Raw genomic sequence first — 14,494 nt, 5'->3', positions numbered from 1 at the left:
AATTGTAATGCTTAGTTGATGTCTTTTCGTGTGTTAGTCCGCATACATACACTATATTAATTTGGAACCAATGCATTATATGTCACCCTACACTACATCTTTTGGAGTACCAACTCATACCACTTTCAGCTTTGTCCCTGAAAATTTAAGACTAGATTATTAAGGTCAAGGGGCCTGATTCAGACCCGCTCGCTAGGCTGCGTTCGCACGTAGCCTGCCGATGTTTGCAATGTGCGCATGCGTACAAGACGAACTAGTCCATAAGATCGGGAAACGTTCGCACCCTGTACATAGACGCCTCGCTAGAATGACTAACAGGATGAGCCATTTGTGGGTGGTGACAGGGGGTGGTCGATGGAAGCAGGGGTGTGGTGATGCGAACGCAGGCATGTCTGTGCGTCTTAACACCGTTTCAGGGGCGTGCATAATTAAGACGCATCGCCAGCATACACGTCACATAGCTGAATTACATGCAGCAGCTCTCGCAGTGCTTGCGGTAGGGTATGGTCAGCCACAAGTGCTGCGTATTGGTCTGATGTTACCGATTGTTTCAAACACTTCCTGGAGATGACGTGTGTTACTTATGCGGGCCAAACACGGGGCGATTCGAAAAACGTGCAACACCCCGGTACGTTTTCAAATTCAGCCCGATGCATCGCATGCTGCTGTGAATGGTAAACGATGCATCTTACAAGATGCTTCGTTTACCTATTTAACAGCATGACGGATCGCAGATCTTATGGTTTTTCCATAAGATTTACGATGCAGATGTACGACGGCGGGGACGCGCATCGGTGTCGTACAGCATGCCAAACCACACACGATGTGCACGATTGAACGTTGCGATCGATCGAAATCATGCACATCGTCTAAATAATCTTACCATGTATGGGCCGCCTAAGGGAAAGTGGGTGTCTCGTGACAGGCTAGTGGGCGTCTAAATACACACCGCGATCGCACGGCAAGACTTAGTGGGCGTGCTAATGTCTTGCTAGCGATCGCCGAATTTGCATATTCAGGCAGCTGACGGCTGTGTGCGAACGCATCCTAGCGAGCGGGTCTGAATCAGGCCCATAGTTCAAAATGTGTGCTCTGACTGTTAGTCTGCGACTATTGAATTGCCCACATGTCAAAAAGCTGTAGAGCCTGACACATGTATATACAACTCATAGAAAGCCTTTACCTGGACCCCTCTGGCTGCTGGCTACCATTGCCGCTAACAACTCTAAATACCACCGTTTCCCTCTGCAACTAGGTTCAGGCTGTTGCCGGCTCTGAATGGCACGTCGGCTGTAACTTTCTTCGGAACAGCCCAGCAGGTTTTTTGCTCACTGGTAACGAATGTTGGAGACTGGCAGTGACAGTGTTCCAGCGCATCTCCCTCTCACAGGCCGGCGCTGCTTGCAAATCTAACACTGAGCGGCACACTGAGCCTCCACCGGCTGGTGCCTCACTACGGGTGGTATAACGTACTAGCCCTCGATTGAGGCAAAATCAGCTGGTATCTACCAATTCTACAGGCAGCCACCTGCATGGGTATCAACCCGGAATTATTACTGGAAAGCACAGCGGTCATCTATAAATGTACCCAGGGACCCTACAAGATATTTGCAGGCAAAAGGATTAAATTACCGGCATCTTCATGAAAACTACAGAAAATAAAAAATATATATACATATATACACACACACTTATAATAGAATGTATTAGCAATCTTAACCATGGACCTATAGAGTAACAATTTATAATACTCTTTGACACGTTTTGTTGCAAAATCCCATGAGGCCATTGTCACATAATATGTGACACAATTCTTGTGGATCCAAGTCAGTTTTTTATATATACGTATATTACGTTTTTTTATATGCTTGGAAATTTGTTACTTTCGTCAGCATTTTTTTCTTCTCATTAACCAACAATAAATGGTTATTAGTTTTTTTATACACATTACTCATTCTCAAGACATACCAGTGTAATTTATTAATTTCGGCCTAGCGCTGCAGAACATACAATTTCTTTTTCATGCAGCAAGACCTATCCACTCCACTACAGACGGCTGAATCCTCTCCCATAACTTCAGGGAGATGTCTTGATGGGATGAGGGATTATAGACCAGTGCCCTGTCCACTCAGGGAATCAAATCTGGCCAACTGGTGGTTGGCTAGCTTGAAAGGAGAAGTGGAATCCAAAAACTCTTCAACAGAATACAAATGTAAGCAAAGTCCTTATTTGCGCATGTTCCCCCACTTGAAAAGTCAATAACACTTCTTAAAAGCCAGTGATTTATTATGTATTCTTCATAGGTCATTAATTCAATCACACCTGTGTCTTAAACATGACCATCAGATACAGCATACATCAAATCTGTATAAACTTATACATTTAAGCAGACTTTATAGGTTTGGTATGGCATCCCAACAGTCAGAATCCCATGAGGATAAGGTAAGCATTCTAACCCTAATCCTGCACCCCCCTTAGCCTAACCCTAATCCTCCACCCCCCTTAGCCTAACCCTAACCCTCCACCCCCCTTAGCCTAACCCTAACCCTCCACCCCCCCTAGCCTAACCCTAACCCTCCACCCCCCTTAGCCTAACCCTAACCCACTACCCCCCCCGTAGCCTAACTCTACCCTCCAACCCCTTAGCCTAACCCTACCCTGCAACCCCTTAGCCTAACCCTAACCCTCCACCCCCCTTAGCGTAATCCTCCACCCCTTCGCAGCCTAACCCTATCCCTCCACCCCCTTAGCCTAACCCTAATCCTCCACCCCCCCTTAGCCTAACCCTAACCCTCCACCCCTCAGTAAACTAACTCTCCACCCCCCGGAGCCTAATCCTAACGCTAATACTTACAGTCGGGATGCTGTAAATTTATGCAAACTTGATGTATGCTGTATCTGATGGTCGCTTGGGATCTGATCAGAGGGGATCTGATACAGGTCAAAAAGCCAAGACTGCAATGATTTGATTACTTGTGGCATCTTTTGACCGTGCGTCTGTCTATGATCCACTAAACCAGAATGTGTATCGCTGTGTAGCAAGTCTAAAAAGGTATTTGACCGGCAGAGGCACTTAAGGGGCGGTGTGGGGGTGGCCGGTGTTCCCGGAAACAGGGGCGTATCCGTCCCGTTTTCCAGGACTGGCAAGCCCAGGGACTGCGTTGACCGAAGTAGTGTCCTGGGCTCGCGATGGTGGACGTCCCCGGCCAGCCTTCACTTACTCAGGCTGGCCGGGGACGTCCACCATCGCGACCATCGACCACCTATGGTCGCGGTGGTGATCCCAGCCTGCTACCTCCAACGCAGTGCTGGGATCGCAAATGCACCTCCTGCTGATTTGCATAATAGCAAGGACGTAATAGCAAAGCTGCCTGCGTGCAGCTTTGCAATTGTGACCCTTGCTGAATCAGGCCCTTCGTTATGTAGAAACTCTCCAGTAATTTCAGGCATATTATTTTGTGCAGCAATATATAGTCATTGATACATTAGTTTTAAATAATGGCATTACTGCTCTGGAATCACAGCGCTCACCAATTGTTTTTCTGCTTCTCTCCACGGCCGTTCTACGGGTTTGTTCAAACATGGCTTCCAAGTCAAATGTTCGTGCTTTCTTTCCTGAGAGAGAATAAAAAAGGTAAGCAAATAAAAGACGCTATAGCATATATGTAGTAGATATTATAAACCGGGGGACTAGCACTATAAAGAACTCAGTGGATTCTATTTCCAGCATCACCGTGGATCGATATCAATTACTATATAAAGCGGATAAGTAACAGAGGGTGTTTAATATTCTACACTTCCAATCAGATATTTACTTTCATTTTGTAAACGGCGCTAGAAAATGAAAGCCAGTATGTGATTGGTTGCTATCAGTTTTCATAAAGGTGGACCTAGCATGTGCCCTGTACGTCCCGGCAGATATTGGGGGGGCGCAATGCAGTATGGGGGAAAGCAGGAAAAGAACGATCTCTTCTGCTTATCCCCCCTGAGGGTGCACATAACGTCACCATGAACTGGCACGTTCTGTTTTATGGAGTACAGTTTGTGCACAGCCCTGGCTGTAGAAACTGCATTATTAGAAAAAAAATAAAAAGGTCATTTTCTTTATTCTAAATAGTTAGAAATGAAATTAAAGGTTTCTTCCATCAAAAAATGCTGGGGAAGGGACGTAATTCTGTTTACTAAATAGATCTCTTGGTCTGATAGTGACCAGCATCAGGTCGCCAATTATTCTAGAAATACTCCAACAAGCAGCGTGCCTCAACTAATGTATTTTACGGACACTCAGCAAGCATACCCGTGCAACTCATTTAGCACTAATAAAGCTGTAACATATACGGCAACAATTGGAACTAACCAAATCCAGAGAAGCCCATAGCTGCAGCCACATTGGAGTCTTCAGAATCGTCCATTATGGCAACTAGGACAGAAAAAATAAATAAATAAAAGAAAACAGTAAAACAAATGACAGTTTTTGAAGTCATGAAATATACATTGGTTTGTATAGATATTTAAATTGCAAAATAGAGATTTACATAACCTAGTAAGTTCCCAAAGTTTTAAAATGAAAGCCTGGACACCCAGCTCCAGCGTCCGAGGGCACACAGCGTTTGAGTAGTCCATATGTGCCAAATAGTTTCAGGGGAATCAATGTAATACTCCTAAGACACCACTTATTTTAAACTTCATACAAGAGACAGGAAGCAACGTCACTTTTACAATCTTAAACATAACGTCTCCTATAGTAAGAGGTACTGTAAAGTTCTAGTTATCTCATAGATCAGGGGTATTCAACAGGAGGCCTTCCAGCTGCTGTGGAACTACACATCCAAACATGCCTTGACACAGTTTTGCTATTAGGGCATGCTGGGATGTGCGGTTCCACAACGGAGGGCTGCATGTTGAGTACCCCAGTTATAGAATATAGTAGATCATGGGGTAGGATATCTGTGGCAGTCCAAATGCTGTGGAACTACACATCCCAAAATGCCTTGCACAGTTATGCTGTTAGGCCATGCTGGAATGCGTAGTTCCACAGCAGCTGGAGAACCACAAGTTGGCTACCGCCATACTAGATATATGATCGGTAGAAGCCGATTGGTTGCTATGGGAAAGACCTCCCCTTGTCCCATGTAGAAGGTTCCCACTTAGGGGCATATTCAATTAGCCGCGAAAAGTCAGGTTTCGCCTGCCTTACTTTTCGACGATTTTGAGTGTTTTGGAGGCGAAAACTTTTTGTGCACGGCCCCGCTTTTCGCCCTATTCAATTCCAAAGGACAAGAAAACGGGACCCGGTGAAACTCAAACAGGCGAAAAGTGCTGACAGATTTGGGGAAATCAACCTGACACCCCCAAAAGATGCACTAACATTGGGGATCAATTAGATGCCCCGAATAGCCCTGCTGACGCTATTTGGGGTACTTAAATGTTCTCAATAGCTGCTAATTAGCGTCTTTGCACAAGTGGTGAAGAATAGCATTTAGCAGGGTTTTTTTAAGAAAATAACTAGTCCCAGCAAATTTGGGGTACATGAAAATGGGTGCAAGCATGGTTAAAAATCGCAAAAGTGAAGTTTTAAAAAAACCTTAAAAACACACCTGCCCCAAAAGCTTATTTCGCTAGTTTGTAAGTTTGCACCCCAACTTTGTACTTTTTCGACCCCTTTTTCAAAGTAATTTTTTGAGGCGTTCTTTAATTTTGTTTAGGATTTTTTTGACGCAGTTAACCTTGGGGGCTGTCCCAAAGGTGCAGGGTGGTTTCCCCACCTTTGCAGCCCAAAACAGCAATTCTGCAATTTATTCCGCCTGCTTTCATAGGCAAATCTTTTTCGCCTATTACAATGCATGACTTTCCGCGTAGGCGAAAAGTCTTTGGAATTGAATATGGGAATAAGTTTTCGCCAGCAAAACTTTTCTGCGGAAAACGGCTTATCATGGCTAATTGAGTATGCCACTAAGGGGGCGATTCAATTCAACGCGAATTGAATAGCGCTAGGAGCGAGCTCCCGGAGCTATTCAATTCAGTGCGCTGTGTGATCGGAGAATGCCGGTTATCGCGCCTTAACAAGGGTGTTAAGACGCGGTAACCGGCATTCTCTGACCAAAGTGCCGGGCGCGCGGCTGTAAGCGCCGCGCTAAGCAGGAAAATAGCTGCGCTCCCGGCACTTTGGTCAGATTTCTCCTCGCATCCCCAGGGGGTTGCGAAAAGAAATCCTTAGCACGCCCCAAAAACCGCTGTGTATTGAATAGCTTCGGGAGTCCCTCCTGTCGCTATTCAATAGCGTGTTAAATTGAATCGCCCCCCTTAGGGTACCATTAATGTATGATGTGTAGAATGAAGGCATACAGCGTACGGGATGTTGTCAGCATCCCGGGGTGCAGGATGCTGACGGTCGAAATACCGGCGCCTGAAATCCCGACACGACTGGATCCTGGCACCAGAATCCCGAAGGTAAGTATCGGGAGTTAGGGGAGGGTTAGGTTTAGGCACTAGCAGGAAGGGTTAGAGTTAGGCACTAATTAGGGAGGGTTAGAGTTAGGCACCGGGGAGGGGGTGTTAGGTTTAGGGTGCGGGAAGGGGGAGGTTAGGTTTCGGCACTAAGGGGGAGGATTAGGGTTAGTGCTACTATACTTACGGAAGCTTACGTATGGGTGTCGGGATTCTGACTGTCAGGATGTCGCGGTTAGTATTCTGACCAGCAGCATCCCAACCCACAGCGTACTATGTAAAGCTCAACATTGAGCAATAAAAAGACCGCAATAATAAACTTTATATTGTATACAGTCATTGTGCATGTAGGTTCCTCCTTCCTATTGTATCACCATGATTTGTGTCTGTGTATACAGTGCTTGATGCTCTATTATAATAGAATTTCAACTGTAATGAACAAGGAATAGACAGGCTGCTATGGACAGCAAAGTAATACATAGCTGCTGATAAGAATACTACCCTCCTCTGTCATTATTTAGCATTACCTGTTGTTGTATGTGCCCCAAAATCCAGCACGCAGTACTTGTATATAGTAGCAGCCGCCTCCTCTAGCAACTTGCAAGTCCCAGATACGGGAAGCAGCGTGGGACTAATCTAGCAGCTCCTGCTTACTCCCTCCATGAAATGCTGCTCATCAAATAGACGCGTTAGATTAATGTAATTATGTCAACTAATAACATTATTATACCATGGCTATAATATGACCAGGAAACTTACTGGAAGTAGTTTTTAATAGAAATTCAAATAACTTGCCCACATCCAAGATGGCCGGTGCGGGCTAAAATACTGGATGTCACTGTGACGTCATATGGAAGCAGCAATGGGGAAGCCATGTCTGCAGTAGCCACCAATCGGCGGGCGGCTGCCCGCCCCCTTCCATTGGCCGGACGTCGCACCATGAAACACCCCCTGGGCCGGTGTGCTAGTTCCGCTGCGAAGTTTGCGCGCGTGGAGGGTTGTTTTGAACCCGGAGTCTCCTGTCCTAGACCAGCTCCCCGCGTACCGGAGACCATGCCCAGCGGAGCCCCCGGGGCCCCGGCCGCTGTCATGCAGGAAGCACTGGAGGCAGCCGGGATGACCATAGACAGACTGCTGCAGGAGGAGCGAGCTTACCCCGACCTGTCCGACTTCCTCAGCGTGGCCGCGCACAGTAAGCAGTAGTGACAAGAGGAGGGGTGTGAGTGAAGGGGGCAGGTGTGAGTGGAGGGGGCAGGAGGGGTGTGAGTGGAAGGGGCAGTAGTGACAGGAGGGGTGTGAGTAGGGGGCAGTAGTGACAGGAGGGGTGTGAGTAGGGGGGCAGTAGTGACAGGAGGAAGTGTGAGTGGAGGGGGCAGTAGTGACAGGAGGAAGTGTGAGTGGAGGGGGCAGTAGTGACAGGAGGAGGGATGTGAGTAGGGGGGGCAGTAGTGACAGGAGGAAGAGTGTGAGTAGGGGGGGCAGTAGTGACAGGAGGAAGAGTGTGAGTAGGGGGGGCAGTAGTGACAGGAGGAGGGGTGTGAGTGGAAGAGGCAGTAGTGACAGAAGGAGGGGTGTGAGTGGGGGGGCAGTAGTGACAGGAGGAGGAGTGTGAGTGGAAGAGGCAGTAGTGACAGAAAGAGGGGTGTGAGTGGGGGGGCAGTAGTGACAGGAGGAGGGGTGTGAGTGCGGGAGCAGTAGTGACAGGCGGAGGAGTGTGAGTGGGGGGGCAGTAGTGACAGGAGGAGGGGTGTGAGTGGAAGAGGCAGTAGGGACAGAAAGAGGGGTGTCAGTGGGGGGGCAGTAGTGACAGGAGGAGGGGTGTGAGTGGTGGGGCAGTAATGGCAGGTTGAGGAGTGTGGGGGGCAGTAGTGACAGGAGGAGGAGTGTGAGGGCAAGCACTGACAGGAGGAAGAGTGAATGGAGGGGGCAGTAGTGACAGGGGGAGGAGTGAATGGAGGGGGGCAGTAGTGACAGGAGGAGGGGTGTGAGTGGAGGGGGCAGTAGTGACAGGAGGAGGGGTGTGAGTGGAGGGGGCGGTAGTGACAGGAGGAGGGGTGTGAGTGGAGGGGGCGGTAGTGACAGGAGGAGGGGTGTGAGTGGAGGGGGCGGTAGTGACAGGAGGAGGGGTGTGAGTGGGGGGGGCGGTAGTGACAGGAGGAGGGATGTGAGTGTGGGGGGCAGTAGTGACAGGAGGAGGAGGAGGAGTGTGAGTGGGAGGGCAAGCACTGACAGGAGGAAGTGTGAATGGAGGGGGGCAGTAGTGACAGGGGGAGGAGTGGGGTGGGCAGTAGTGACAGTAGGAGGAGTGAGAATGGAGGGGGGGGCAGTAGTGACATGAGGAGGAGTGAATGGAGGGGGCAGTAGTGACAGGGGGAGGAGTGCGGGGGGGGGGGTAGTAGTGACAGTAGGAGTGTGAATGGAGGGGGCAGTAGTGACAGGGGGAGGAGTTGGGGGGCAGTAGTGACAGTAGGAGGAGTGTGAATGGAGGGGGGGACAGTAGTGACAGGATTAGTGTGTGTCGGAGACAATATGGAAGTGGATCAGGTAGAAAGGTAAGAGGAGCAGGACCGAACTTCAGCCTTCACCTCCTCATTACCAGTGGAGGTTGAGGGGCTTTAACATCTGTGGGACTTAAGGGTTTTTCTTTTTGCAAAAGTCTGTGTCAAATCCTTTATTTTGTGCTGAGATACAGCTGTGACTTCAGCATAGGTTATTACAAGAAGAAAATAAGGATAATCTGGACCAGTGCTTTGCATGTTTGATGAAGTGGATCACATTAAAATATTTCACTTGTCATACAGTATAAGGGGTAGCTTCAATTACACGCATGTTGCTGCTGTGATCTCGTGCTGCGCACATAATCGCAATGGATAAATATTCCCTGTAAAGCACTGCGGATAATGTGTGCGCTATATAAATAACTGGTAATAAATAATAATACTGATAGTAGCACATTTCTGCTTTCTCATGGACTGTGAGCAGAAAATGAGGGGGTCCCACTCGTTTTTTAATGACTGATGTGGCCCCTTAAGGTGCATACACATGTAACGATTTTGTAACCAACAATTTTCTGTCAGATTTTCCCTTGAAAAAGTGAACGAAAAATGTTCCTTCCCTAAATGAAAATCGTTATGTTGGACAGTCTGAAATGAACTACGAACGGGAGCGCGCTTGAACGATTTTCGTTCATCGTTATAACTCAGAAACTGAACGATTTTTTGAACGATAACGGCATCGTTAACGACAAATCGTTCAAAAAATCGTTACATGTGTATGCACCTTTAGTGTTTCATGCTTTGGGAATTTAGGTTTGGTTGAGCTTCTTGCACCAATAGAAACTGATCACAGTTATTTACATTTGTGACTGATAAGTGACATAGAGGGTCTATTTACTAAGCAGTATTAGGAAACAGAGTGAAAAGTGATAAGGTACCAGCCAATCAGCTCCCAACTGTCATTTTTCAAACACAGCCTGTGATATGGCAGTTGGGAGCTGATTGGCTGGCACCTTATCACTTTTCTCTCTGTCTCCTAACACTGCTTAGTAAATAGACCCCATAATTTTAATGGACTGTAGCCGAATCAGTATGTTCTAGTGGAGAGCTAATATAAGAAGTTGCATGTCTTAAGAAATTTATTGTCATTTTGGTGTTTTAAAAGCCACAATTGGGTATTTGGGAGGATGAGATTAGTGAACTTATACAGGTTGTGTCTCCCATATCCAAATATTCCAAAATACAGAATTTTTTTTAGCATGACTGAGATAGTGAAACCGTTGCTTTTTGATGGTGCAATGTACACAACCTTTGTGTAAGCCATAAAGTTATTGAAAATATTGTATAGAATAATTATCTGCAGGCTGTGTGTATAAAGGTGTATATCAAACGTAAATGCATTCTGTGTTTAGATTTGGGTCCCATTCCCAAGGTATTTCATTATGGCATGCAAATATTCCAAAATACAGAATATTCCGATATCCAAAATGCTTGGGACCAGGAGTATTTTGGATATGGGCGACTCAATCTGTACTGCGTTTTTGTAAGGAGGGGGAGGAAGTTCAGTATGCAGGCGAATACAAAATAAAGGTAGATCAGTGCAAGTTCTGTAGTGTTCATGTATGTAGCGTTCCCGCTAGGCTGTTTTAGCAGGGTGCGGCACCCTGCCCTCCTTCTGGAGGGCAAAAAGCACCCTGCCCTCCAGAAGGAGGGCAAAAAGCACCCTGCCCTCCCAGGCTGCGGGTGCAGTCTTCACCCGCGGGATGCAGTGTCCCGCGGGTGGAGAAATGTGCGGTGACCTGGTCACCGCCGGAGATTAGTCGCCGGGCGCATGCGCCCGGCATCTATTCTCCCTGTTTGCAGCGTTTGGGGGCTGCCCGGCATGTCCGTAAGTGCCGGGCACGCCCCCAAGTATGATGAAAAAGGGGACGCATCTTATAGACACGCCCCCTTTTATGGCCACACCCCCTTTTCACCCGCGCGCACAAAGTTGCCCCTCTAGCTCCGGCACCCTGCCTGCCGCCGGAGCTAGAGTGAACACTACGTATGTCGCGATCAGCTCACAAGTACATGACATGCCCATAGTTGAATATTTTTCCACTTCCAGATCGCTTTGATTTGTTGTCTTGTACTTGCCATCCTGAGTTGTTTGATTTTCAATGCCGTTGGACATTAGTCTTCCTTCTTTGCACCCTGCACCGGTCACAACCCATGCAGTTTATCTTTCCTGCCTGGGCTGTAATACTCTCTACTCTGGTGCTTCTAGTAGACACTGGTTTGTATTTCAGAAGTTTGTTGCATCAGCTGAGTGTGCTAGAAGCACCAGAGCAGAGAGCGACACCCCAGGCAGGAAAGAGGAACCGCACGGGTTGTGACAGGTGCAGGGTGCTAGAATGAACACTAGATATGACGCGAATGTTGATAGATCTAGTTGCATTCAGTGCAATGTATACAAAATAAATGTGTCCTATAACAGGAGAAGCAAAGGTAGACAACTCCGTCTGGTATGAATTCATGGCTAATAACTATAAGTGGAAGCTTTTTAAAATAAGCCATATGTTCAGCAAAAGTTGCAGGAGGGGGAATGTACAAGCCTGTAAATTGGACGTATGAAGATGAAAAAGTCTTCTAATGCTGCTGCTGCTCAGTTGCTAAAACTAAAGGTAAAAATGCATGGTCAGATGTGGTCGCACATATTTTGGTGATTGCCACTGTAGTGCTGTCGGCCTGATTCAGACCCGGACGATATTTGTGGGCGCTCGCTGGCTAAAAGGGGCCGGCTATTTAAATCATGTGCTCGCACTGCATCGCGTAAAGCCGCCCACTAAGTAATAGCGAGCGGCCGCACTATGCGCTCGCACCTGTATAAAGACGCCCTTTTGCCACTCGCAACACACGTCATCCCCGGCAGTTGTAGGATTAATCAGTAACATCGAGAGCCATCGGAGCTGCTCGCAGCGCTTGTGGTAGCCTTTTCCCACCACAACATTGCGAGCAGTTCTGGCTAAAATACAACCCAGTCAAATGTGTAATGACGCTACTTTGCTAATTATGCACACCCATTAAACGCCGTTCTGACGGTCGGGCACGCCTGCGTTCGCACATCCACACCCCCGTTTTCAAGCACCTTCCCCTGTTACCACCCACAAACGGCACTATCTGTCATTCAAAATAGCGGCCCGACTGCGGGCTACGGGCGAGCATTTTCCCATCACAATGACTGGTTCGCGCACGCGCAATGCGACTCATACGCATGCGCAGATTGTGAAAAATCGCTCAGTGCGAGCGCAGCATAGCGTCCGGGTCTGAATCAGGCCCTAGGTTCGGTATCTGTGGTCAGAATGTCAACATCAAAATGTGCTATATTTAGGGTTTGGCTTAAATAGTCAAAAAAGTGTTATGTCGACGTGTGGAATGCTGACATTTGTGGATGGCCAGTTTCAGAAGTGTTTAAACTATTTGGTGTTAGACAATGTAACAAAGGGATGAGCAATCCAACTCAACGATAAATGATCAATAAACAGAAGCTTGGCCATGCATAAGAATGATTTACATTGAATTAAGGTGTCATCACAGCGAGCATGGCGTGTCATAATACCCGAATTCCCATCCTACTGCCTGCAGGAAATGGACACTCCAGTCGGCTGATGGCTTACACTGGCATCAGCTGACCATAAGAAAGGGGTGTGGCACGATATGTCGACTTTGAAAATGTAAACATTTTGCATGTCGACAATCCAGGATGTCAACACACCATTTTTTTTTTTTTACTATTTAAGCCTAACCCTAAATATATTGCTAAAATGTACTGTCATCATTCTGAGTGTCGACATGTTGAACATGTAGAGATTCGTGGATGTCAATATTTTACATGTTCATTTGGGGGGAAATAGTGTCCCACTGACAGGGGGGAAGAGGGCACTGTGGGTGTGGGCACAGGGAGTTTCTACCTTCGTCAAAGTTCGGCATAGATCGGTCACTCCAACTTTTCCCACCCGCAGGTGGGGAAGGCACAGGGCAGGCTGTTTTAGCGCGACGCTGCTAAAAGGGCAGGGTACATTTTGCCCATTTAAAATCGGGCAGGACACGGCGCCACGCTATAACAGGTTAGCGGGAACACTAGGAAAATGTCCAACTATTTGGGAGAAATCAAAACATGTTTTAATATTGTTTGCTCCTACACACCAGCAGATTATTGTGCCAGTCAGCCTGGTTGGAACGATAGTCTTTTAGTGCAGCCAGCTATACATGTATGTCAAATTAGCACTAATTATCATAGCGCAGCCTTATTAGTACTTGCCTTTCATTGGTTCCACAAGCCCTCAGTCTTTGGTCTTAGACTCGAACAGAGAAGGTGTCAGAGTTTCAGAAGGAGGGAACATAGTGTCTACTCTAGGTCCGGTGCGAGCCAGGGCGCTGGACTGTAGAAAGGACACTATGGTGCCTGCCCGAAAAGGGGGTGTCTCTATTAAGACGTGCACCCTTTCGTCACTTTTGGGGGCGTGCCTAGCACTTATATGCTGCTGCACCGCACCGCTATTTTTCCCTCCTGCGGGACACTGTGGCCCGTGGGTTGGGATGGCACCCGGCATGTTGTTTTAGGGTTAAAACAGCCTAGTGGGAACGCTAGGAATAGAAATATTAGTTTGTAGTCATTTCTGATGTACAGGGTAATACTTGTGAATTATGGAATATTTTACGTTGCAGATTGTCCTACTGTGTCAGGAATGTCTGAGATGGATTATCCCATGCAAGGACCTGGTCTGCTGTCTATCCCCAAACTCCTGGAGCTCGGTGCTATCCGCAGAGTGCCACTTCCCCCGGAACTGGTGGAGCAGTTTGGACGTATCCTAAAATTGGCTAGCACCTGTAGTTCATAAGGGGCGATTCAATTCCGAGCGATGCTGAATAGCACCATGAAGAAGTTTCCAGAGCTATTCAATTCACTGCGCTGTTAGCCCGATTTAAGTATTGCGAGCAGAAATCCGGCAAACGTGCTGGCAGCGATGCTGTTTTATCTTAGCGCAGTGCTAACAGCCTCACGGCTGTCTCTTCAGTTGGAGAATGCCGGTTAGGCCGACTACACATCGAGCTTTAGGTGCGCTAACCAGCATTCTTCGACTTAAGTGCTTTTAGTCGGACTTAGCGCGGTGAATCAAATAGCTCCGGGAGCTCTTTCCCCGGGCTATTTAGCATTGCGCTGAATTGAATTGCCCCCATAGAGTGGTAACCTGTCTCTGTACTGTTATGTAGATCATTAAATGCATAGTGTTTAATGCTAAACGCCAAACCACGTTCACTTACTTCAAAGATCGAATGAACACAATAGTCTGTGCCTAATAAAACTGTACAATTATAGTAAACTTTCAAAAAGCATCTTTAACTAATACTAGATTATGTACAGCTAAAATCTATTCTTTTATTTATCTTTATTTTTTTCAACTGCTATTTTTTTTTCTTACTTTTTAATATCAAAATGAAAATGCTGCAAATAAATAATACATTTTACATGTTAAGTCACAATATGTTTTTATAGTAGTTATAAAGGGGTC

General features: G+C 47.0%; 2 protein-coding genes across 2 annotated transcripts in view; one reads left to right on the top strand and one right to left on the bottom strand.

Moving 5' to 3' along the window:
- The window catches only part of WDR70 (WD repeat domain 70), a 369,233-nt gene extending 362,020 nt beyond the window's left edge, over positions 1–7,213 (bottom strand). Inside the window, exons 1-3 of the mRNA XM_088454999.1 lie at positions 6,975–7,213; positions 4,358–4,420; positions 3,532–3,615 (exon numbers count right to left, since the gene is read on the bottom strand). Of these exons, the coding sequence (XP_088311125.1) occupies positions 3,532–3,615; positions 4,358–4,412 (139 nt within the window). The 5' untranslated portion in view covers positions 4,413–4,420; positions 6,975–7,213. The remainder of the gene's footprint in view (positions 1–3,531; positions 3,616–4,357; positions 4,421–6,974) is intronic.
- A 119-nt stretch (positions 7,214–7,332) lies between these two features.
- The window catches only part of NUP155 (nucleoporin 155), a 108,217-nt gene continuing 101,055 nt past the window's right edge, over positions 7,333–14,494 (top strand). Inside the window, exons 1-2 of the mRNA XM_088455001.1 lie at positions 7,333–7,639; positions 13,650–13,787. Of these exons, the coding sequence (XP_088311127.1) occupies positions 7,387–7,639; positions 13,650–13,787 (391 nt within the window). The 5' untranslated portion in view covers positions 7,333–7,386. The remainder of the gene's footprint in view (positions 7,640–13,649; positions 13,788–14,494) is intronic.

The sequence above is a fragment of the Taudactylus pleione genome, unplaced genomic scaffold (genome assembly GCF_031769625.1).
Source record: "Taudactylus pleione unplaced genomic scaffold, aTauple2 ptg000639l, whole genome shotgun sequence".
In the NCBI taxonomy this organism is placed as follows: domain Eukaryota; kingdom Metazoa; phylum Chordata; class Amphibia; order Anura; family Myobatrachidae; genus Taudactylus; species Taudactylus pleione.
This window is presented reverse-complemented; position numbering and strand designations above follow the sequence as displayed.